Genomic DNA, 23,933 nt, shown 5'->3' on the forward strand with positions numbered 1-23,933 from the left:
TCTCCTAAGCTTACTACGAAAAGTACATTTTGACAAAAGCTGTATCACTTCTTGACAAAACCGTTACATAACATCAGAAAACAACGCCAGTTTGCGGACAAGGCAAGCCTACTGGACCCCATCAACCAAGGGGCGCACACACCCCTCTATCGTTAACGCCCCCTCCACCATCCTCCTCCCGATAGGTCCAGGCAGAGATGGAAAAAACAACAACAACGAGTGCTTTAAAAAGATGCACAATGTTCCGTCCATCAGTAACATCTGGTCATCAGACCGGTGCTACTGTGACAGTCTCCGCTTTGCCGACGCACACTTTCTCCATCTCCGGGGAGGACAGAAATCAAAGTTCTTAATTCTTTATTGTAGCTTCAGCCAAAATCACGAACATGCCCAGCAAAAGGAAGAAGAACAAGCGCCGCATGAGGAGGGTGGTAAGTGCGCACACCAGGGTTCCTTCAGTTCCTCCATATTATAGCTAATTATGATTTGATGATTATTTTATTTTTTTTGTAATCCATGCTACACGTGTTCCCCTCCACTCTGGTAGTCGAAGTGCATTGAACAGTTCATCCATTGAAATTCACCAAACATTAAACAATATATAATTGGATGAATGATCCTGACCATGATCGAGCAAACCTCTTTTTAGGCAAACTAAATAGTTTTTCACATTCTAAATTACTGATAGTTTTTTAAAAGACTGGTTGAAGCATGCGAAGACACCACTGCCAATATAATTTCCAATCCACCAGCCTGGTCTCATAGGCGAGACGTAACATGGTAAACGATAATTCGGGACAATCAAATTAGTATGATATGTTGTGTTTGGTATGGTTACATAAGACTGAAGGTTACTTATGGCTGTCTGAGTTGGTTGGATGTTGGAGTGTATGGGTGGGTGTATAACGCGAACATCTAGCAATCCAAAGGTTTCTTAGCATGTTGGCTAACTCTAACTCCTAACCCTAAACGTTAGCCATCTAGTAGTCACCTACCTAAACCACAACAAATTGCAATTCGTAACATATCATACAAATTGTAATTTGTAACATCATACTGTAATGATGGACATCCACAAATTAATACCATACCAAATGTAACATCCAAATTTAAACTCCCTGATTTTTGTTTACTTTGTTACGTCTAACCCTGAGTTCAGGTTGCACAATCCATATATCCCAATCCACCCAGCTACATGATGGGCTTTGGATGTAGCTCGTCTGGCTACATGACCAGCACCCTGCTTTTGTCGAACTGTTTTATTTAGTCTACTCCTGGCTCTGTAAGGTATGAGGCACGGTGCGCCTAGTTGGCAATGTATGATTAAGGGCCATGCATAAAGTTTGATCTCGCTGTGTACTTGGCCAAGTAGGTTATTAACTTTTTTGTACTTTTTACCCATTTTTCTCCCCAATTTCGTAATATTCAATTGGTAGTTAGTCTTGTCCCATCGCTGCAACTCCCGTGCGGACTCGGGAGAGGCGAATCTCGAGAGCCATGCGTCCTCCAAAACACAACCCCGCCAAGCCGCACTGCTTCTTGACACACTGTTCGCTTAACCCGGAAGCCAGCCGCACCAATGTGTTGGAAGAAATACTGTACAACTGGCAACCGAAGCCAGCGTGCATGCACCCGGCCACCACAATGAGTCGCTAGAGCGTGATGGGACAAGGACATCCCAGCTGGCCAAACCCTCCCCTAACCCGGACGACGCTGGGCCAATTGTGCGCCGCCTCATGGATCTCCCGGTTGCGGCCGGCTGCGACACAGCCCGGGATCGAACCCGGATCTGTAGTGACGCCTCTAGCACTGATCAGTGCCTTAGACCGCTGCACCACTCGGGATGCCATATCTATAAATTGTTATAAAGAATCTGTGACATGGCCATGCTGGTTCTGAGATTTTGTTGTAAATCTGATTTTAAGGTTTATCACTAGCACACATTATTGGCGCAAATTGTGCAGAACAACACAGTGGGTTGCACTCTATGTTTGCGGCAATTGCTTGGCCAGTCATTTAGGCCTAAACTGTCACCTATTCATTTAATTGTCGTGCACGGGATTAGAGCATTTTAATTTAGGACTACTGGTTGTATTATTCAACCATCTTTCGCAATTGTCTAATCAGAGGTGGGATGGCATTACAAACGTGCACATAACTGTCACAATGCTTTGCACACTCTGTGCTTGGGTGGGGGGGCTGAAGATCCTTTCATTTGTGTGTGTGTGTGTGGGGGGGGGGTGATGAGAGTCCAGGAGTTTCATGTATCCTCCATTTTAGAACGTGCTCCTCCTCCATTTACAGCATGATAATGTAACGCAGCAACAGGACAGTTCTCTGTAACCCTTCTCACAATGTATTCTTCCTTTCACATAAACTAACTTGAATGTGTATTCTACAAATCACAACATTTCAATTCCCTTTGTGACTTTCCGTTGTAATGTTATCCAGAGCTCTGTCATAGCTCAGCAATAAGCCAGTAGGCCTAACATTGTACATGCACTACACTAGCGATCCCTTGCAAATACTTCTCAATATGGTGAGAAAGAAGTTCTCCTAAACACTCTCTTCCCCCTAGTTTTCTGGCAAGACTCCACTCAAACCAAGCCTGTATTTGGTAATGAATCGTAGGCATGCCCTCCACCAGACTGCTTTTTTTAGGAGGGCCTGTGCCGTGAAACCTTTCACAGAAGCCCAAATAAAAACGTATCCCAAATCAGTTAGCCTTATCACCTCTGCGTGCTCTAGATATCTACGGAGGTGCGTGGAAGGGAGGTCTCTTGCTGATTGACACTCCGAGCACTAACTAGGGCTCATGTTCTGCTTACTGACTTTCATAACATGTGCTTTTTTTGTGCTCCCCCGCCTTTTCAAAACAGTTTTTCTAGTTTATTTCCAAAGGATGATGATGCCTAGTAAATGTCCTTCAGACTAGTCCTGTTGATGACGGGTTCAAAAAACCTCGAAATCGTACCATTACAAAAGGGGCAGGGAGAGGTTGGTCTGACGGACAGACTAAAGGCAGAGCTGTTTTTGTATGCACACTCACTGGGCTTATGCACTTGGTGGGCTGTGTAAACTCTGCTGGCTGGCCGGTCGTCTCTTGCAGCTAACGAGGCGTAGGGTATGATTGTAACCGGATTATAATGCGATTAGTTTACTGTCTGCTATGCGGGGCCCCATCCGGAGCTCTGAGCCCTGCTGACTCGCAGGTTTCGGTCCCGCCTGACTTGACCTGTCAGAATCACTCCGATTCAGCTAATTTACTGCCATTATCTAACTAGTTTGCCCCCCCTCACCCCCCGCCCCATTGATCGGTGCCATGGCTCAAAGGTTTAGTCCTCTGTCCCCTTTGGGAAAACATGTTGATCCTAATTTGGCATCCCTGGTATTTCATCGAATAGAATACCCCCCCATCAAACCCAAACTAGATGAGGAATTCAATAACTAACAGCCCTCTGGCTGGATTACCTTCAGCAGTCCTCTCCCCATAATTTTCTCTCTCTACATATTTCAATGTTTAATCAAATTGGAGTGATTCAAGGTAAAGTTAATCTGACACCCTTCTCTCTCTCTGTCTTTCGCTCGCTCGCTCTGTGTGTTGAGCAGCAGGCCCAGAGGAAAGTCCTTGAGGAGCAGCATGTTGCTGGCACTGGCAAAGGGACCCCAGGAGTGGCTGCTGTGGCGGCCCCCCCTGTTAAAGTCAAAGAAGTGGCAAAGTGTCCAAAGCTTGTCCCCATACAGACTCGAGTAGTAAACGTCCCCGTTGTAGCGCTGCTGGCTCCAGTCGAGGTACCGGAGCCGAAACCTATGGTGGCGGCATTAGAGGCTGAAGTGGTGGCAGCAGAGGTTGAAGTTGAGGCGCCAGTCGAAGCTCCAGTAGAGGCTGATGAAGCCACATTGGAGGTCGAAGCCCCAATTGAAACCCCAGATGTGGTCGACGGCCCAGTTGAAGCCCCAGAAGAAGTCCCAGTTGTAGAAGTCCCAGCAGAAACTGCAGTGGGGCCACCTACAGAAAAAACTGCAGTGGGGCCACCTACAGAAGAAACTGCAGTGGGGCCACCTACAGACGAAACTGCAGTGAGGCCACCTACAGAAGAAACTGCAGTGGGGCCACCTACAGAAGAAACTGCAGTGGGGCCACCTACAGAAGAAACTGCAGCAGTGCAGGAGGTTGAAGAAAGCTTCATTCCAAAGACGGAGCTAGTAATGGAGGTAAAGGCCCTCTCCCATTTTGAATTTGTTTGCGGATGGAGAGTATATGGGGTCAGGTGCAGTTTCTGGCGTGTTGGGAAGGGACTGAGAGGGGGCAGTAAGAGAACAGTGTGTTCTATTTAAGAGGCTGTACATGTACACAGAGAGTGGGCAGGGCCTCTGTTGCAGTCACTATATATTGCCGGGTACATTAACATGGTCTACAGTGTAAATGATTTGTGTCTGTTTTAAAACTGATTTCACTTGTGTTTTTCAGAAGATTGTGGTGAGAGTAATTGGATAAAATGAGATTGATTACATTTCTCTGGAGCTGTACAGATCTAGGATCTTAATTTGAGCCAGTTTGCTACAGCAGGAAAATAATCCTGCAACAAGAGGACATTTGAATTATTATGTAGATCATAATTAATGGACATTTTTGTAGGGGTTGATCCATTTTTCATATGGGAAAATGAAGTGGAAATTACAAACGTGTTTAACATTTCCTGTAACAAGGTGATCAAATTAAGATCCTACATCTGTATTAAGGTTTAGTGATGAATCATCTTAGCCAATGAAGGATAAAGCTACTTGCGACCCGCAATAAACACAATCATCTGTACTTGCGGGTCGCAAGTAGCTTTATCCTTCAGTGTGTGAAAGTTTCAATCTCATGAAAGTTAAATGTTGGTAGTGTGTCATCGTAATAGTTTAGTTTATGCAGCTGTTTGTCTTGTTCAGTGTCCTGTGTTGGAAATTTGTTCAGCTGCTATAGTGTCTCTAAAGTGCCTCCCTCGCTGTAGCTAAGCTATGACCACATATGACGTGTGTGTGCTGACATGTGTGTGGAGCACGGGATGAGGGGGTGGTTATACACGATGGTTGGATCTTGGTCAAAATGCCTCTTTTCCCCAGCCCCATGCTGCTGGACATACCATGGACATGTCAGATGCTCCTTAGACCTACAGGCACAAGCTTTACTTTAGGCGCATCCGCACGCATAGCGGATGTGTTATACACAACCCGTATCAGGATAGTTTTATTGAGTTGATGAGATTGCAAATCCTTACACTCTTAACAAAGGAGCGCTGAGACCGTGCACACACACACACACACACACACACACACGTTGGTATATAAAGAGTGGACAGTTGGTGGCTCTGGTCAGTCGGTCATTGTGTCTTCACCATGGGCCTCATATTCAGACAGAGTTTTTGGGAGGGGTACTGCTGATGGAGAGCGCTTGAGCATTTAAACAAAAGGAGTGTGGGGGTATGGAAGTCTCGGTGCCTTCTTGCTGCCTGGCAGATGGATTGATCACCTAGTGCCTCTGCACGTGAGGCAGACGCCTGGAGTTTGCTAAACGGCATTGACACTTGGATTGGAACTGGTGCTTTGGTTAGATGATATGAAAATTGAGCTCTTTGACATCCCAAGCCAGTGGTGGGTTTGGTGTCGAAATGAGAATACATAAGCAGAAAAGAACCCCGTACCTACCGTATAATATGGTGGTGGATCTTTGATGTTATGGGGCTATTTTGTTTCCACTGGTCCTGGAGCCCTTGTTAAGGTCAATGACATCGTGAACTTTACTCAGTACAAGGATATTTTATCCCAAAACCTGGTTGCCTCTGCCAGGAGGCTGACACTTGAACACAAGTGGATCTTCCAGAAAGGCAATAACCCCAATCACACATCAAAATCCACAAAGAAATAGTTAATTGGCCACAAAATCAACATGTCTGCAGACTTGAATCCCATTGGAAAATCTGTGGTTTGAATTGAAGAAGGCAGTCCAGAGGTGCAGACAAAGGATATCAAGAAACTCTGGAGGATTCTGTATGGAGGAATGGTCTAAGATCCCTCTCAACGTGTTCTCCAACTCATAAAACATTTTAGGAAAAGGCTCAGTGCTGTTATTCTCGCAAGGTGAGGTATTGAAAACGTGTCATTTTGGACCTCTACCGTTTTGAGAAAAAAATGATATTACTTGTTTCAACAAAATCTCTTTCTCTGAGCAATTGTATTAGTATGACATAATATACATTTCCATAAAAAATGTGCATACAATATAGCTCAGTATTTTAATTATCCTGAACAAAAATATTAACGCAACATGCAACAATTTCAAAGATTTGACAAAGTTTTTTTGTAAACTGTCATGGTCAAAACATATTGATACAACAGTAGCTAAGATGGGGAGAAGTCTGTCCATAATAAAGCGCTGCTCTTCATTCTTAACAACACTATCAACAAGGCAGGTCCTACAGTCCCTGGTTTTGTCACACCTGGACTACTGTCAGGTAGTGTGGTCAGGTACCACAAAGAGGGACTTGAGAAAATTGCAGTTGGCTCAGATCAGGGCAGCACGGCTAGCCCTTAAAAGTACACAGAGAGCTAACATTAATGACATGCATGTCAATCTCTCATGGCTCAAAGTGGAAGAGAGATTGACATCATTACTTGTTTTCGTAAGAGGTGTTGAAAATCTGAAGGTACCAAGCTGTCTTTAAAATACTAGCAAAGAGCTCGGACACCCATGCATACCCCACAAGACATGCCACCAGATGTCTCTTCACAGTCCCCCAGTCTAGAACAGAACAGGCAGACAGTACTACATAGAGACATGACTACATGGAACTCTATTCCACATCAGGTAACTTATGCAAGCAGTAGAATCAGATTTAAAAAGCAGGTAAAAATACACCTTATGGAACAGCGGGGACTGTGAAGTAACGCAAACATAGGCACAGACACATGCATACACACACATGATAACATACGCACTATACACACACGTACACATGGATTTTGTGTTGTAGATATGTGGTAGTGGAGTATGGGCCTGAGGGCACACACTTAGTGTGTTGTGAATTCTGTAATGGATGTATTATAATGTTGTATAACTGCCTTAATTCTGCCGGACCCCAGGAAGAGTACCTGCTGCCTTAAATACAAATACAGTTCATATAAGGAAATCGGTCAATAAATTCATTAGGCCCTAATCTTAAATTCACATGATAAACCTTAATTCACATGACTTGGCAGGGGTGCAGCCATGGGTGGGCCTTGTAGAGCATAGGTCCTCCCACATGGCAGCCAGGTCTACCCACTGGGGAGCCAGGTCCAGCCAATCAGAATGGGTTTTTCTCCACAAAGGGCTTTATTACAGACAGAAATACACCCCCTATACCCCCCTCAGACGATCCCGCAGGGGAATTACCTGGATGTGAAGTCCTGGCCTGGCGTAGTTACACATGGTCTGCAGTTGTGAGGCCGGTTGGACGTACGGCCAATTTCTCAAAAACAACGTTGGAGGCAGCTTATGGTAAAGAAATTAACATTAAATTCTCTGTCAACAGCTATGGTGGACATTCCTTCAGTCAGCATGCCAATTACACGCTCCCTCAAAACTAGAGACATCCGTGGCATTTTGTGTGACTAAACTGCACATTTAAAACTGGCCCTATATTGTCTCCAGCACCAGGTGCACCTGTGTAATGATCATGATAATCAGTTTCTTGATATGCCACACCTGTCAGGTGGATGGATTATCTTAGAAAATGATTTCAGACCCGCCGTCTCTCTCTTCCCATCTCCTACATGTGGACGCATTTAACATATGGGGAAAGCCTCTTCAGAATAGAACAGGCTATCTCTCCCACGTGTGTTGAATCATTTCTCTGTTTAGCTCTCCAGAAGTTCCCCTCCATTGGCATTGGTGTGTCATTTAGCTCTGTTAGCATTTCTGTGGTGATTTCTAGTTTTTTACCTTGACGTTATATTGTTCCCTATTAAAGTTTTACAGTAAAAACAGGAACTTGGCTTCTAGGAAGAAGGAGTGGGAAGGGGATGTGTCCTAGGAACTTTATGTACATAATATTCTCTGAATAGGTTACACTAATCTGTCAGATAGAAAGGGCTGCACTTGGATCAGTTTAGTACATTTTGTTCCTTGAGTATTTATGGGGCCTGCGAGACGAGCTGCGATCCGACCATTTTGGTACACAGCTAGGGATATGAGGGGGCTACTGTGGCTGTAGCTGTGTGAATATAGGCTGCTGTTTCGGAGTAAATGGAAGACCTGTAGCCCATAGCCCCTCCCTCACCCTACACAGCTGTAGCCGAGCTACAGTGCATTCTGAAAGTATTCAGACCCCTTGACTTCTTCAACATTTACACACAATACCCCATCATGACAAAGCAAAAACAGGTTTACATTTTTTTTACATGAGTATTCAGAGCTTAGGTGCATCATGTTTCCATTGATCACCCTTGAGATGTTTTTACAACTTGATTTTGAGGTCACCTGTGGTAAATTCAATTGATTGGACTTGATTTGGGAAGGCATTCACCTGTCCATGTAAGGTCCCACAGTTGACCGTGCATGTCAGTGCAGAAACCAAGCCATGAGGTCGAAGGAAATGTCCGTAGAGCTCCGAGACAGGATTGTGTCGAGGCAGAGATCTGGGGAAGGGTACCCCCCCCCCAAAAAAAATTATGTAGCATTGAAGATCCCCAAGAACACAGTGGCCTCCAACATTCTTCAATGGAAGAAGTTTTGAGCCACCAAGACTCTTCTTAGAGCTGGCCGCTCGGCCAGCAATCGGGGGAGAAGGGCTTTGGTCAGGGAGGTGACCAAGAACCGGATGGTCACCCTGACAGAGCTCTGACAAGTCTCTGAATGTCCTTGAGTGGCCCAGCCAGAGCCTGCGCATGAACCTGATTGAACATCTCTGGAGAGACCTGAAAATAGCTGTGCAGCGATGCTCCCCATCCAACCTCAAGGAGCATGAGAGGATCTGCAGAGAGGAATGGGAGAAACTCCCCAAATACAGGTGTGCCAAGCTTGTAGCATCATACCCAAGAAGATTCGAGGCTGTAATCGCTGCCAAATGCACTTCAACAAAGTACTGAGTAAAGGATCTGAATTCTTATGTAAATGTGATTTATTTTTAATAAATGTCTAAAAATGCTTTGTCCTTATGTGGTAATGCATGTAGATTGATGAAGGGGACAAAAACTTCCTGAATGTAGTGTATGAATGTATATATATATATAATTTCCACAATGAGGTTGGAATAATATTGTGAAAATTATGACAATGCTGTTTTTATTGAAAAGGCTGTTTGAAATGACCGCCTGAAATTTCAACCTGTATTGGTGGGATGGTGTTTTGGCCTTCCATGGTGACATCACCATGCTTTTCGTTTGTTAATAGACCAATAAAGAGTTCCAAACGTCTGCCAATAACAGCTAATTTTCAGTTTTCCTCTCCCCACTCAGACCACTCCCAGACAGTCCTAGTGAAAAAAATGTATTGAGAAATGGCTTTGCTAAGAATACATTTTTGTTTCTTTTTGACCGTTTTAATAGAAAACGATCACAGTAAGGTACTTGTTACCCAGAAATGATTTGTTATTGAAATAAAAATGGCTGCATTGGACCTAACTGTTCACAGGTGTGCCTTTGAGGTTACACTGCTGAGCGCAGGTTTTTCAGCTTTTGTGTTTGGTGACTTCACCGAAAGGAAAGTTTTTGTTTGGGGTAAGAATGAGCTTTTGCTTTTGTCTCCTGGTGTAGCTAGCTGCTGAGACTTGGCTAGTTAGCTTCGGGACATGGCTAGCTTAGCTACATGGCTTAGCTAGTCTGGCTAGCTATCCTACCAACTTTTTCTACCTGGAAAGATGGAATTACTAGCTCGCTCTCTCGTTTAGCTCAACCCACTACCGTGCTGCATTGACTAAACCGACAGTCCTAGCTTCACAGCTTATCAGTCGAGAGCCACGCTTTTAGTCATCGCATGACCAACATAGCGCTAGCTTCCTTTGGATAACTATATGCTAACTAGCTAGGCTACTAGCCCAAGTGGTGAATGCTAGCTACATTTCACTTTGTTCTCGGATTAGCTGTTTATTTTAGAGCCATTGCACCTGTTAGCTCAGCCCAAGGGGTACCTAGCAAGGCCCAGGCCCTGGCTCCAGCACCGGTACATCCGTGCCCATGCAGGGCATGTCATCTGTCTGGGTCTTGAACACGAGGATGCAGCATTCGAGGACGCCCGGTCATGTATCCATTGTGGGGATTTTGCTGCGATCACCCTCTGTCAGAGAGTGTGCAGAGCAGCCCAATGTGATTCCTCTCCCACACTGCCTTCGAGCGGGGAGAGAACCATCCAGACCCAGACCTCATGGGTTGACACCATGGATGGCTATCCTGAGGACCTTCACCTAGTTTTCCTCATCATCGAAGAATACAATGGCATGATGATCTCCTACAGATAGAGGAAGAGGACAAAGAGGCACACACCGTTACTTCTAGGTCCTCTTCTGCCCTTAGTGGGGCATCGATGGCGGATGACAGATATTCACTCATTGATATCTTCAAACGGGCAGCGACCAGACGTATTCAGTGGCCCAAACTCGTGGTGGGTGGCAGCGCAGAGAGGGACTGGTACGATGGCAGGGACCTCCCCTTTCGCACCATCCCATGAGAGAAACTCCTCTCAGCCATCCCAGCTTGCGTGGCAGAAGCCAAACGCAATTGGAACAGCCTCTTGATCGGCAAGATCCAAACCAGACTTTTTGCCAGCATGAATGTTCCGTCAACCCCAATGCCTCATCACTAACAGACACTTCTCTCCTTGGTAAGATGGACCGCTTTTCCGTGTCCATCTACCAAAAGTTCTACTTGTCTGCCACACGTTCTGTACTGGCATTGAACATTATGTCCCTACTGCTGGCTTAGCAGGCTGATTTGATGTTAGAAATGTATAATCTCGCCTCCCGGGTGGCGCAGTGGTTAAGGGCGCTGTACTGCAGCGCCAGCTGTGTCATCAGAGTTCCTGGGTTCGCGCCGAGGCTCTGTCGTGACCGGCCGCGACCGGGAGGTCCGTGGGGCGACGCACAATTGGCCTAGCGTCGCCCGGGTTAGGGAGGGCTTGGTCGGTAGGGGTGTCCTTGTCTCATCGCGCACCAGCGACTCCTGTGGCGGGCTGGGCGCAGTGTGCGCTAACCAAGGTGGCCAGGTGCACAGTGTTTCCTCCGGCGCATTGGTGCGGCTGGCTTCCGGGTTGGATGCGTGCTGTGTTAAGAAGCAGTGCGGCTTGGTTGGGTTGTGTATCGGAGGACTTTCAACCTTTGTCTCTCCCGAGCCCGTACGGGAGTTGTAGCGATGAGACAAGATAGTAGCTACTACAACAATCGGATACCACGAAATTGGGGAGAAAAAGGGGTAAAAATTCAACAAAAAAAAGAAGAAAAAAAAAAAAATAGAAATGCATAATCTCCAAGCTATCGGTAAGCCTATAGGAGATCATCTGTGTCGTCACAGACCTCAACCGCCGAGCCTCCAGGAGCGCCATTCAAGGCTGTGGCCACACCATGAGACAGTGGTAGAAGAGAGAGCCTTGTGGCTCAAATTGTCCAGCCTGTCGGAAAAGGAGAAAGCAGATTATCTTGACGCTCCCGTCAACCAGAGGGAACTGTTTGGGCTGGCTGTCTCCGCCATGCGGCAGAAGTGTAAATTTTGAAAGGAGGAGGGCTGTGGCCTTCAACTTTTGCCTGCCCCGTAGACCCGGGTATCGACTAATTGTCCGTCGCCACCAACACTGTCCCCTAGTTTCAGTGTGTTAACACTCCCCTTTTCAATAAAAAAAAGTCTGCTGTATCCAGGCATCATGCCAAGGACCGAGCAAAAATACAATAAAAAGGAGACTTGCTCCATCACGACCAGAGGGTGCTCCGGCACCACTGGTGAGCGAGAGTCTACTGACCTGCTGGCTACTCGTCACCAGAGCAGGGAACTGCCGTGAATATTCAGTCCAGCCCTGGGTCTAGTCCATGGTTACGAAGCGTTACGACTGCAGTTCGTGCAGAACTTTGGAATCAGCAGCGACTGGCAACTCGGCATGCATACTTGAGGAAATCTCTATTACGCAAAGTGGCTATCAGGGCCATACTAGCGGCAGAGAGACACCTCTGCTTTTCTTCCGGTACTTCCTGGTTCCCTGCAACACTGCTGCGTTCTTCACATTCAACAGTTTCCCATGTGTATTAAGAATGGTCAACCACCGAAACAACATCCAGCCAACTTGACACAGCTGTGGGAAGCACTGAAGTCAACGAGGGCCAGCATCCCTTTGGAACGTTTTCGCCACCTTGTAGAGTCCATTCCCTGACAAATTGAGGCTGTTCTGAGGGCAAAAGGGGGAGGGGGTTGCAGCTCAATATTAGGAAGGTGTCCTTAATGTTTTGTACACTCAGTGTATGTTCAACGTGCTGTCTCGCTCTATTCGTAGAGGTGACTGGTTCACCTCAGTCGACCTGCAGAATGCTTATTTTTACATAAGCATGCTGCCAGCACACAAGGTTTCGAAGGTTTTATTTTCAAGGCACAGCCTTGCTGTCCCATTCAGAGTAGATTATTCAGCAAGTGTGTAAGAGACAGCCCTCACACCTCTGGGAAACCTGCTATGCACCCCATCCCGGGTGCAGGGGTTCAAGACACGACTTCCCTTGTAACCCACCTCTCAGAGCTAGGGTTCAAGATCAATCAGAAAAATTGTTGTTTGGTGCCAACACAGAGAATAAAATACATAGGCATAATGCTGGATTCTCTCTCTTATCAGGCAAAGAGTCATTCCGACAGTGCCTTTCCCTGTTCCACAGGGAGTGCTCGGTTATGATCAAGACATGCCTCTGAGTGCTGGGGTTGATGGCCTCCATTTCAGTAGTACATCTTGGCCTACTGAAAATGAAACTTCCAGCACTGGGGGTTTGCGCAAGTCTGTGTACACGGCATCACTTCAATCGTCAGATAAAGGCGACCTCTGCATGTCTCTCGGCTCTCTGCCACTGAAAGAGCTCCTCGATTCTTCATTCTTGGCACTCCCCTAAGGGTAGTGGCAATGAGGAAAGTGGTGACGACCAACTCCTCACGAATGGACTGGGGCGCAGTTCACGAGGGGAATGCAATAACAGTGTGGACCCCACAACTCCGGATTGCTCACATAAATGACCTTGAATTGCTTACTGAAACTTTGTTCTTGAACTTTGTTCTCTTCTCTCTGCCTGACATGGAGAGAAGAGGGGGGGCGTGGCAGCTTGTCTTGCGTGTTTGCACCTCTAGTGTGTTTTCCAAGGGAAGGTTTATGATCTCTGACATGTATGTGTTTTTCAAAACCTTGCCCATTTTTAGACATGGGTTGAAAAACACAACAATTGGGCACCACCCACCCACCACTGTTTCTAAAATAAACTACCATCATGTGGTTGTCAGAACTCAAGTCTGAATTGCTTTATCCTAGACTCGAAATGAACTTTATGTCCCAAACCTACCATCTATTTACTTATAGTAGTCAGTCAATATGTATATTAATAACTAATTCTTTCTCTCTACCACTTGCAGGCCGCATCCATCCCTGAGGCTCCCGTGTCAGCTCCTGACCAATTTGAGGTAAACCTAGTACTGAGTGTATATCACCCATAGTTCCATAGTTCTGTTGCATGGTGGTTTTTTGTGTGTGTGTGTGGCGTCTTTGACCGTGTTCTTCTGCATGTTTAGACACATGACGAGCCGTTGTTGAAGGCCGAAGTGGAGGCTGAAATAGTTGCCAAGGTCCAAGCGGAGGTCGAGGCAGTAGTCGAGCCAGAATCCGGGCCCGTGGTCGAGGCCGTAGCTGCCCCAGTAGTGGAAACTGAAGAGGTGGTGATCGACACAGAGGACAGTCCTGAGGTTGAAGCTGAGGTCATTCCTATGGTCAACGCAGATGCCATTCCTGAAGAAGTTGAAGTAGAGGAGGCCCCAGTCGTCACAGAGGTGCTACATCATGCTAACGTGCTACGTCGCTAACGACCCTTCTCTGCTTTCACACCTCTGCCTTTCCTGAAAAAGCTAAACTCAAGTCCTTTGTTCTTTTGCTTGATGTTGTCTTGTGTGGTGGTGCATGTACTGCGTGATCATGTGTGGTTTGCTCTGTTCCTTACCCTTCCTCTTTCTCTTAAACAGCGTTCAGAAAAAGCATCTGATATTTATTTTCTGTTTGATTGGATGAGTCTTTAATGAGTAATTTCTCCTCGTTCCAGGATGAGCCTGTCACGACAGAGGCACCTGAAGAGGTTCCAGTTGTAAGCAGACCTTTCTCACTACTTTAATATTGTGCAACTTCTTTTACATGGGAAATATTTAGATGCCACTAGATCCATTTCCTAAGCGTTCGTATCAGCTCATTGCAGCCTGGGCTTTTGAGTTAGTGATTGCTCCTATTAGTAAGGCTATGGCTCTACCTAGTGGAAAGCTGGAACACTTCACAAATGTTACACTTCAGTGTTTGCTCAACTTGTCGTGCCTGAATTGACCAATGGTTGATTTTTATGTGTCGCCTAATTTTTGCTTTGGAATCAAACTGACCTGTCCCCAACCTCTCTCTTCCAGGAAACAGAAATTATCCCAGAAACGCTGTCAGAGCCCGTGGTAGCCCCAGTTCATGAAGCCCCCGTAGCCAACGTCGCTCCCTCAGAGCCCCTTGTAGAGGTAAGGCATGACATTAAGCCTTCTCAGTCCTAGGGGTGTGAATGTTAAACAAAATTGGGACGTTAACGTTAAGAAAAAATACATAACCGAAAAAGTTAGCTTCCAAAAAATTGTAATCACAGTGCAGTTATCACTAAATTATCATCATAAAGGGAAAATTGCATAATAAACTAATGCAACAATGATGTAACGTTAGTCGAAGAGATGCATCTTTAAATTATTAGCTATTATTAGCACTTTGCTCGTCATCGTTAAGTTTGAAAAATGTCAGAGAAAGGCAAGCAACAGCAACGAACAGCCTGCTCTGCACGCTGTCGTACACATCGATCCAGAGCATTCCAAACATGCTCAATGTGTGACATGTCTGATCAGTGGAGGCTCCTTAGAGGAGAAAGGGGAGGACCATTCTCAGTGATTTTCAGAAAATTAAAAATGCTAAAACATTTTAAAAGTTATACTTTTTAGATAACTATACTAAACATAATCACATCACCAAATAATTGATTAATACATACTATTTTGCAATGAAGATCTACAGTAGCCTCAACACCGTTCTCTAGTGTAGCACTGTGGTGTAGCCGAAGGACAGCTAGCTTTTGTCCTCCTCTGCGTACATTGGCTGAACTCCTGGACTCTGTCCACACATTTCAAGGCTGCGTTGAAACAATGACTGGTAAATGATCCAAGACCAGCTCAGTTAATCCCTACCATTGTGACAATGAGTCATCATAATGATGCATCAAATGTACACGATCTTAGGGGCATTGGCAAACACAATGTAAGTCATTTAATTTATGTAGCCCTAATTGCACCAAATGCATCTGTTTATTCTACAGCTATTGTAAGCAGTAATCATGAGCCTATAAACCAGAGTAACACTGTTAGCACTGAGGCGGTGTGCAATAGTAGGAAGACCACTTTATGCAGCTCACCATGCACTATCAGCTCCAATGTAAATAACATGAGTAAGTCTACCTCTGAAAAGCTTCCCAATAAAGCATTAAAAACAATCAAGCAACCAAAAAAAGTGCTAAAAATAGCCCATATTAACATATGTTGCCTAAGAAACAAGGTCCATGAAGTTAATAACTTGCTTGTAACAGATGACATTCATATTCTGACTATCTCTGAAACTCACTTAGATACAGTGGTAGCAATACATGGTTATGCCATCTACCGAAAAGACAGATATGCAAACGGAGACGGTGTTGCGACCTATATTCAGAACCTCATTCCTCTAAAGCTTAGAGACAGTCTAATGTTAAATACTGTTGAAGTAATATGGCTACAGGTTCATCTGCCTCACCTAAAGCCCATTCTTGTGGGAAGCTGCTGTAGACCACCAAGTGCTAACAGTCAGTATCTGGATAATATGTATGAAATGCTTGATAAGGTACAGTGGGGAGAACAAGTATTTGATACACTGCAGATTTTGCAGGTTTTCCTACTTACAAAGCATGTAGAGGTCTGTAATTTTTATCATAGGTACACTTCAACTGTGAGAGACGGAATCTAAAACAAAAATCCAGAAAATCACATTGCAGGAAGTAAATCATCAACATGTATTGATCACATCTTTACTAATGCTGCAGATTTTTGCTTTAATGCAGTATCCAAATCCAAAGGATGTAGTGATCACAATATAATAGCCATATCTAGGAAAACCAAAGTTCCAAAGTCTGGGCCTAATATAGTGTTTAAGAGGTCATACAATAAGTTTTGTAGTGATTCATATGTTGATGATGTAAAGAATATTTGCTGGTCTGTGGTGTGTAATGAGGAGCAACCAGACGCTACACTTGACACATTTATGAAACTACTTATTCCAGTTACTAATAAGCACACACCCTAAGAAAATGACTAAAAACTGTTAAATCCCCTTGGATTGATGAGGAATTGACAAATTGTATGGAGAGATGAGGCAAAAGGTATGGCAATTAAGTCTGGCAGCCCAACTGATTGGCAAAAGTAATGCAAATTTTAAAATCATGTGACTAAACTAAATAAAATAAACTACACTATGAAATTTTGGGTAAAAAAAGCCAACTCGGCTCCTTCATTCATTTAATCATATGAGGCATTTAAAACTATTCACCACAAAGCCCACTGATATTGCAAACTACTTTTAATGACTTTTTCATTGGCAAGATAAGCAAACTTAGGGATGACATGCCAGCAACAAACGCTGACATTACACATCCAAGTATATCGGACCAAATTATGAAAGACAAAAATTGTACTTTTGAATTCCGTAAAGTCAGTGTGGAAGAGGTGAAACAAGTATTGTTGTCTATCAACAATGACAAGCCACCGGGGTCTGATAATCTGGATGGAAAATTACTGAGGATAATAGCAGACGATATAGTCCTATTTGCCACATCTTCAATTTAAGCCTACTTGAGAGCGTATGCCATCAGGCCTGGAGGGAAGCTAAAGTCCTTCCGCTACCCAAGAATAGTAAAGCCCCCTTTACTGGCTCAAATAGCCGACCAATCAGCCTGTTACCAACCCTTAGTAAACTTCTGGAAAAAATGGTGTTTGACCAGATACAATGCTATTTCACAGTAAACAAATTGACAACAGAATTTCAGCATGCTTGTAGGAAAGGACACTCAACCATCACAGCACTTTCACAAATGACTGATGATTGGCTGAGAGAAATTGAGGATAAAATGATTGTGTGGTCAGGGGCCACAAAAAAGGACTTAGGAAAATTGCAATTGGCTCAGAACATGGCAGCATGGCTGGCCCTTGGATGTACACAGAGAGCTAATATTAATAATATGCATGTCAATCTCTCCTGGCTGAAAGTGGAGGAGAGATTGACTTTCTCACTATGTTTTATTTATGAGAGGCATTGACATGTTGAATGCACCAAGCTGTCTGTCTAAACTACTGCCACACAGCTCGGACACACATGCATACCCCACAAGACATGCCACAAGAGGTCTCTTCAGTCCCCAAGTCCAGAACAGACTATGGGAGGCACACAGTACTACATAGAGCCATGACTACATGGAACTCTATTCCACATCAGGTAACTGACACAAGCAGTAAAATTATATTTAAAAAACAGATTAAAAAAACACCTTATGGAACAGTGGGGACTGTGAAGCAACACAAACATTATCAGACACACACACACACACGCACTATACATACACATGGATTTAGTACTGTAGATATGTGGTGGAGTAGGGGCCTGAGGGCACACAGTGTGTTGTGAAATCTGTGAATGTATTGTAATGTTTTTAAAATTTTATAAACTGCCTGGACCCCAAGAAGAGTATCTGCTGCTTTGGCATCCATAATAAATACAAATACAAAACCTATGAGCCTCATGGTTCTCACCCCCTTCCATAGACTTACACAGTAATTAGGACAACTTCTGGAGGACGTCCTCCAACCTATCAGAGCTCTTGCAGCATGAGTTGACATGTTCTCCACCCACTCAAAGGATCAGAGAATTAATCTAGTACTGAAAGTATAAGATACCGCTAGCTAGCACTGCAGTGCATCAAATATGGCGAGTAGTTTACTCAAAGAGAGGCAATAGTTGAACAGTTTTGATACATTCCTTCCAAAATGGAGAGAGAGAGAGAGGGTCATTCTTTTTCAGTTTCACTTACTTAGCTAGCAAATGCAGCTAGCTAGTTTAGACTTCTCAAACACCCCGCTCAAAAAGAGGGGTGCTATGCTAGCTGGCTATGACTATCTAGCACAACACTGGAACTCTTCCAAGTCAAGGTACCTTTTGGTTTTAATAATTTATTGACCTGAACTGGTTACTGACTGTACACTGTAACGTTACTTCTTGATTGTCGCAGGTTTACTATCACGTTAGTTCTATTGGCTGTGTTGACTATGACATTACATTAGCTAATATGGTGACAACGATGTAGGCTGTGTAGTAGCAGTTATGATATGGTTTGGCTTGGAAAGTTTTTTTTCGCCTGGTCACATACAGCTGATGTGTTGTGCATTGACATCCACAAGCGACGAAGGGAAAAGGTGAGAGGAGGAGAGTGCATAGATGCGAGAAGGAATACAACGTGGCTGTTATTAAAGTGAATGGTGTTGACGCGTGATCAGCAGTGTATTCATTCCGCCAATTCTGTTGAAAAAAGTTTCTTAAACTGAAAAAATTGGGATAAACATACCTGAATGTTTAATAGAAACTCTCGTTTGCAACTGTTGGACTAATGATTACACCCTATATCAGCTTGATGCAGGCAAGAATATGCAAGGCGGTATTGAATGTGTCACTGTCTGTCCATGTGTTACCTCCAAAATGTTCTCTTGACCTGTGTGCACCTACGTTGTAAACTTTCATTCATAGGCTAGGTTGTAGCAACCTCATGATGGGTGAAGGTAAACATTTGAGTATCATATAGTAGCCTAAACCTATCGATGTTACATTTAACTGGATGAATGACATATGAATGACCGTCATCCTATATGCTGTAATAGAATTAAGGGCATGCTCATGAAATTAAAAACAAATAAAATCATCCTCCCTCATCTTAAAGGGCACTGACAGTCACTGGTCTGGACATGCAGGCCATGGATGTTCTGGGACATTTAGAGCTTCCAGGAATTGTGTAGAGATCCTTGCGACACGGGGCTGTGCATTATTATGCTGAAACATGAGGTGATGGCAGCGGATTAATGGCACAACAATGGGCCTCAGGATCTTGTCACAGTATCTCTGTGCATTCAAATTGCCATAGATAAACTACAATTGTATTCGTTGTCTATTTCTTATGTCTGCCCATACCACAACCTCACCGCAACCAATGTTGACATCAGCAAACCGCTCTCCCACACAACGCCATACACACCATCTGCCCTGTAGATTAATCTGTGAAGAGCACACTTCTCCAGCATGCCAGTGGCCATCGAAAGTGAGCATTTGCCCACAGAATTCGGTTACAATGCCAAACTGCACGGAGAGCACGTAGATGAGCTTCCCTGAAATCGTTTTTGATCATTTGTGCAGAAAGTCTTCAGTTGTGCAAACCCACAGTTTTATCAGCTGTCTGGGAGGCTGGTCTCAGACGATCCCGCAGGTGAAGAAGCCGGATGTGAAGGTCCTGGGCTGGTGTGGTTACATGTTATCTGTGGTTGAGGCCGGTTGGGCGTACTGCTAAATTGTCTAAAACGAAGTTGGAGGAGGGTTATGGTAGTACAGTTCTCTGACAAAAGCTCTGGTGGATATTCCTGCAGTCAGCATACCAATTTCACGCTCCCTCAACTTGAGACAGCTGTGGCATTGTGTTGTGTGACAAAACTGCGCATTTTAGAGTGGCCTTTTATTGTCCCCAGCACAAGGTGCACCTGTGCAATGATAATGCTGTTTAATCAGAATCTTGAGATGCCACACCTGTCAGATGGATGGATAATCTTGGAAAAGGAAAAAATGCTCACTAACAGGAATGTAAACAAATTGGTGCACAACATACACTTTTTGTGCGTATGGAACATTTCTATGAACTTTTATTTCAGCCAATGAAACATGTATGCATGCTAATTTTTGCCAAAACGCTTGCAGACTCGAGTGGTTTACTATCAAACACAACAAATGGCCACTCGACAAAAGGCTTAGGGGCCAAGTGTTCGGTTTGAGATTCAGTTTATGACTGCGGTAGATAAAACTTCATTGCCCCCTAGCGGTTATACGCAATAGGACCATATTCTGCATTGTGAATTCACATGGAATTTTATGAAATTTGTACGGAAAACCGATAAATGGCCGTCTAAACACCAAGATTTGTTTTCCCATTTGTCATATCCCTACTCAGTCCCTTTACTTTTCTCAGTAAGAAAGGAGAAATGGAAGTTAAGTTAGAATTGGAACATAGTGTAACAGTCCTATGCTCCAAATCCAAATCATACCTACTCTTAACACATACACACAAGGATGTTGTTTTGGCACACCTTTAATCACCTGCTGACATCCCGTCAAGTCTGACTGCGTGTCATCTCTGTTCAGGTGCCCACAGTCCCAACAGATTCACTTGAGGCCCTATCGGAGTCGCTGAACAACGTCCTCCCAGTATCTGAGCCCGCCCCTGTCACAGCTGATAAAGTCGTCGCCGTGAGTCATCCTACTGTTTTCTATCCAGAGACTGAGGTGCCCAATGCCAGATGTAGTTTTGGTAGAGCAGACATGAGACACACGCTTACTCCTGTAACCCCGTTGTCTGGTTGGTCTCTGGAGGCAGGTGACAAAGATGGGGGAGAGAGAGACGACACACTTCCACCCGATTACCGGCACTCTCCGGAGGACCTGCTGGTCAGAGTTAAACCATAATAACCTACAAGCTTTTCATCTACTCAGACTAATTTATAATAATGACTCAAACCAACTCTTTACGCAATCACCTTGGTATATTAAGCACTAACATATGATCAAATACTTTGGTGCAGGCTATCCTCTCATCTGAATGCTCTCGCACATTTTGAAATGTGCCCATCCAGGAGTTCTTGCTTCCTCGTGAGTTTCTCTTGCCCATCTTTGGATCAATCCTCCCTCCTTGTGGTCTTCCTTTTTACATTCTGTTAATTTCCTGGGCTGTGGGCTCCTCCAGCTCCTTTTATTGCATCAGGCATGTCATCTAGTGGGTGTGACTACTGATTTTAGTTGTGCGCTCAACATTGACTGGGTGTGTTGCCTTTGCAGGCTAAAGAGGGAATTGAAGCCCAGATGGAAATCAAATCCAAAAAGGACGCCACGGATGAGAATACTGCCCTGGATGTCCTCTCTGGACATTTCTCAGCCCCCCAGCCTGTCATCTCAGAACTGCAGTGTCACACGCAGCTCGCCTCTGCGCCCGTAGAGCTCGCCTCCGTGGTAAGAGCATATAGTGACACGACTGTATCCAACTTTCCCAATCAATTATGATCTGTCTTTACACGTATTGTAAATCAACCACCTCCTTTCTTACATTCCCATCTAAACCCCTCCCGTGTTCTTTAGGATATCCCAGCAGAGGCAGCATTGAATGGACATACTGCAACTGAGGTGGCCATTGAGGGATAGATCTCTGCAGGTGAGGACTTGTTGTTCAATCTCCCGAAACGCTTCGTTTGAACACACGCACTTGCGTTGGGTCTAAATTGGCATTAACATTCTGTTATTGTTTCTGTCTCCCCATAGATTTCCTCAGTCAGTATGGAGGACTGAAGAGAGCCTCACGGGAGCCGACCAGCAAATTTGACTTTTCAATATTTAGGGCTTCAAGGGACCGCCGGGAATTTATTAACATCCAACACTCAGTGCCTTTCCTGCTTAGGTTCTCACCAAAAGAAAATCAAACAAACACATTTTAATGCGGCATCAAGGCGGGGGAATAAGAGTCTTTGGATCAGAATGTGAATATTTGGAATGAACAAATTATGGCTTCTTTCATAGATTTTCTGTATCGTAATGCATGTATTGTGGATTTGCATCGATTGTAAATGGCATACATTGTGTATGGATACTGTAAAGTTAATGAATGTGGAAATTACTTGTCTTCGCATTTGGACCATGTTTGTATGGATGGGAGGGGTATTTCCTTGTACGTGTTTTCTACATGCTGACTACACCGGGCACGAGCGTGTGTCTGCGTGCTCCATCACATGCATGCTGATTTTGTCCATCCACACCAGACGCGATCAGGACATGCGCGTTGAAATATCAAAACAAACTCTGAACCAACTATATTAATTTGGGGACAGGTTGAAACACATGAAACATTCATGGACATTTAGCTAGCTAGCTCGCTGTTGCAAACTAATTTGTTCTGGGATATAAATATTGGGTTGTTACTTTACCTGAAATGCACAAGGTCCTTTTTTCCCCTGGATCTTTGTAGAATTTTGACCCATTTTGAGTAACACAAAATCGTGTGTCCTCTACTCCGACAATTAATCCACAGGTAAAAGTGGAAACCTAGTTAGTTTCTAGTAATCTCTCATTCTTCAGTCTTCTTCTGTGGACTTTATATGGCGGTTGGTAACCAACTTTAAGGTGCATTACCACTATCAACTGGACTAGAGTGTCGATCTCAGTTCTGCTTTCAATCACCCGCTTGGGTCTATACTCCTAAAAACCAATGAGGAGTTGGGAGATGCAGGACTTACAGCGTGTCACGTGCCAAAAATAAAACCAAGTTATATTTTAGCGCCTTGCTACGCAGACGCTTGCGAGCAGTTTGGATGATTGAATAGCATACCCATCCTCTTCACTGTGCACTGACAATGTGTCTACAGTCCTGTTGGAGAAAGTCTGCCCTGGGCAATGAGAAAGGGTGTGAAGTTTTTCAGGCCCTCTGGCCAGATTATCTTAAAGACGTCCTCTGGCGATTTTCTAACTTTTACTGTTGAAAAGCGATATCCCAAGTATACTTACAGTAAAGTACACACAATAAAGGGTAAAAATAATAGAGGAACAAAAGAGGAAAGCCCACCCCCCCTACTTATGCTACGTTATGACTTACCTGGACCACCTATTGAGATGTGCCTTTTAAGCCTTTTAAATAAATCAGGTGTTAAATGAGGTGAAAAGGAGACTGGAGTTCAGCTTTAACGTTCAATTAACTACACTCAAATCTGGCCATTGAAAATGGGGGCTTGTAGATCATGTTTGTTTTTTAAAATGATATTTTCTCATTTTGTTTTGTATAGACCATTAGATGTGGTACAACCGCAGTTTGCGTACACGGTTCTGTGCTCTGGAAGATACCATGAGGAGTTATGTAATGAATATGCTGGGTTGGATTTCATTCACCTTTTTGAATAAAGATGTTACTCACCGTGATCCAGTTGTTGGCCTGTTTATTCTACATTAAATGTAGTAATCAGATGTATACTGAACAAAAATATTATCACAACATGCCATGCAACAATTTCAACAATTTTACTGAGTTAGTCAATTGAAATAAATTAATTAGGCCCTAATCTATTGATTTCCCATGACATAGGCCCAGCCAATAAGAAAGAGTTTTTCTGTCAGGTGCGTGAATGAGGACCCAAAAGCGATTTAACAAAACAGAGTTTCTTTAATGATGAACACACGTGAGCTCAGATGGACAGGCAGATTCCGACAGGACAGGACAAGGTTGCAGCAAACACGATGATAGTCTGGTTCAGGCATGAGACACACAAACAAGAATCCGACAAGGACAGGAACAAAAACAGAGAGAGATATAGGGACCTAATCA

The 23,933-nt window shown here is 44.3% G+C and overlaps 1 protein-coding gene across 2 annotated transcripts; it reads left to right on the forward strand.

The window, feature by feature from the left end:
* Window positions 1-214: 214 nt before the first annotated feature.
* Window positions 215-23,530, forward strand: LOC110535791 (calphotin). 2 transcript variants are annotated; one of them, XM_036935617.1, is made up of 9 exons: window positions 215-431; window positions 3,610-4,215; window positions 13,603-13,650; window positions 13,759-14,013; window positions 14,280-14,321; window positions 14,629-14,727; window positions 21,410-21,580; window positions 21,707-21,779; window positions 21,887-23,530. In XM_036935617.1, the coding sequence occupies exons 1-8, from the start codon at window positions 387-389 to the stop codon at window positions 21,767-21,769; spliced, it is 1,329 nt and encodes a 442-aa protein (XP_036791512.1). In that variant the 5' UTR covers window positions 215-386; the 3' UTR covers window positions 21,770-21,779; window positions 21,887-23,530. The 2 variants fall into 2 exon arrangements, with proteins under 2 accessions (XP_036791512.1, XP_036791513.1); XM_036935618.1 differs by lacking the exon at window positions 3,610-4,215 and having other exon boundaries at window positions 219-431.
* The last annotated feature ends 403 nt before the right edge of the window (window positions 23,531-23,933 follow it).

Source organism: Oncorhynchus mykiss, chromosome 11, assembly GCF_013265735.2.
Source record: "Oncorhynchus mykiss isolate Arlee chromosome 11, USDA_OmykA_1.1, whole genome shotgun sequence".
Lineage (NCBI taxonomy): Eukaryota > Metazoa > Chordata > Actinopteri > Salmoniformes > Salmonidae > Oncorhynchus > Oncorhynchus mykiss.

Bases quoted from the DNA above. Each gene is read 5' to 3' on its own strand.
- LOC110535791 (XM_036935617.1), top strand. From the start codon at position 387: ATGCCCAGCAAAAGGAAGAAGAACAAGCGCCGCATGAGGAGGGTG. The intron at 14,014-14,279 runs GTGCTACATCAT...TCCTCGTTCCAG, and splicing joins AGGCCCCAGTCGTCACAGAG to GATGAGCCTGTCACGACAGA. The intron at 14,728-21,409 runs GTAAGGCATGAC...TTGCCTTTGCAG, and splicing joins CCTCAGAGCCCCTTGTAGAG to GCTAAAGAGGGAATTGAAGC.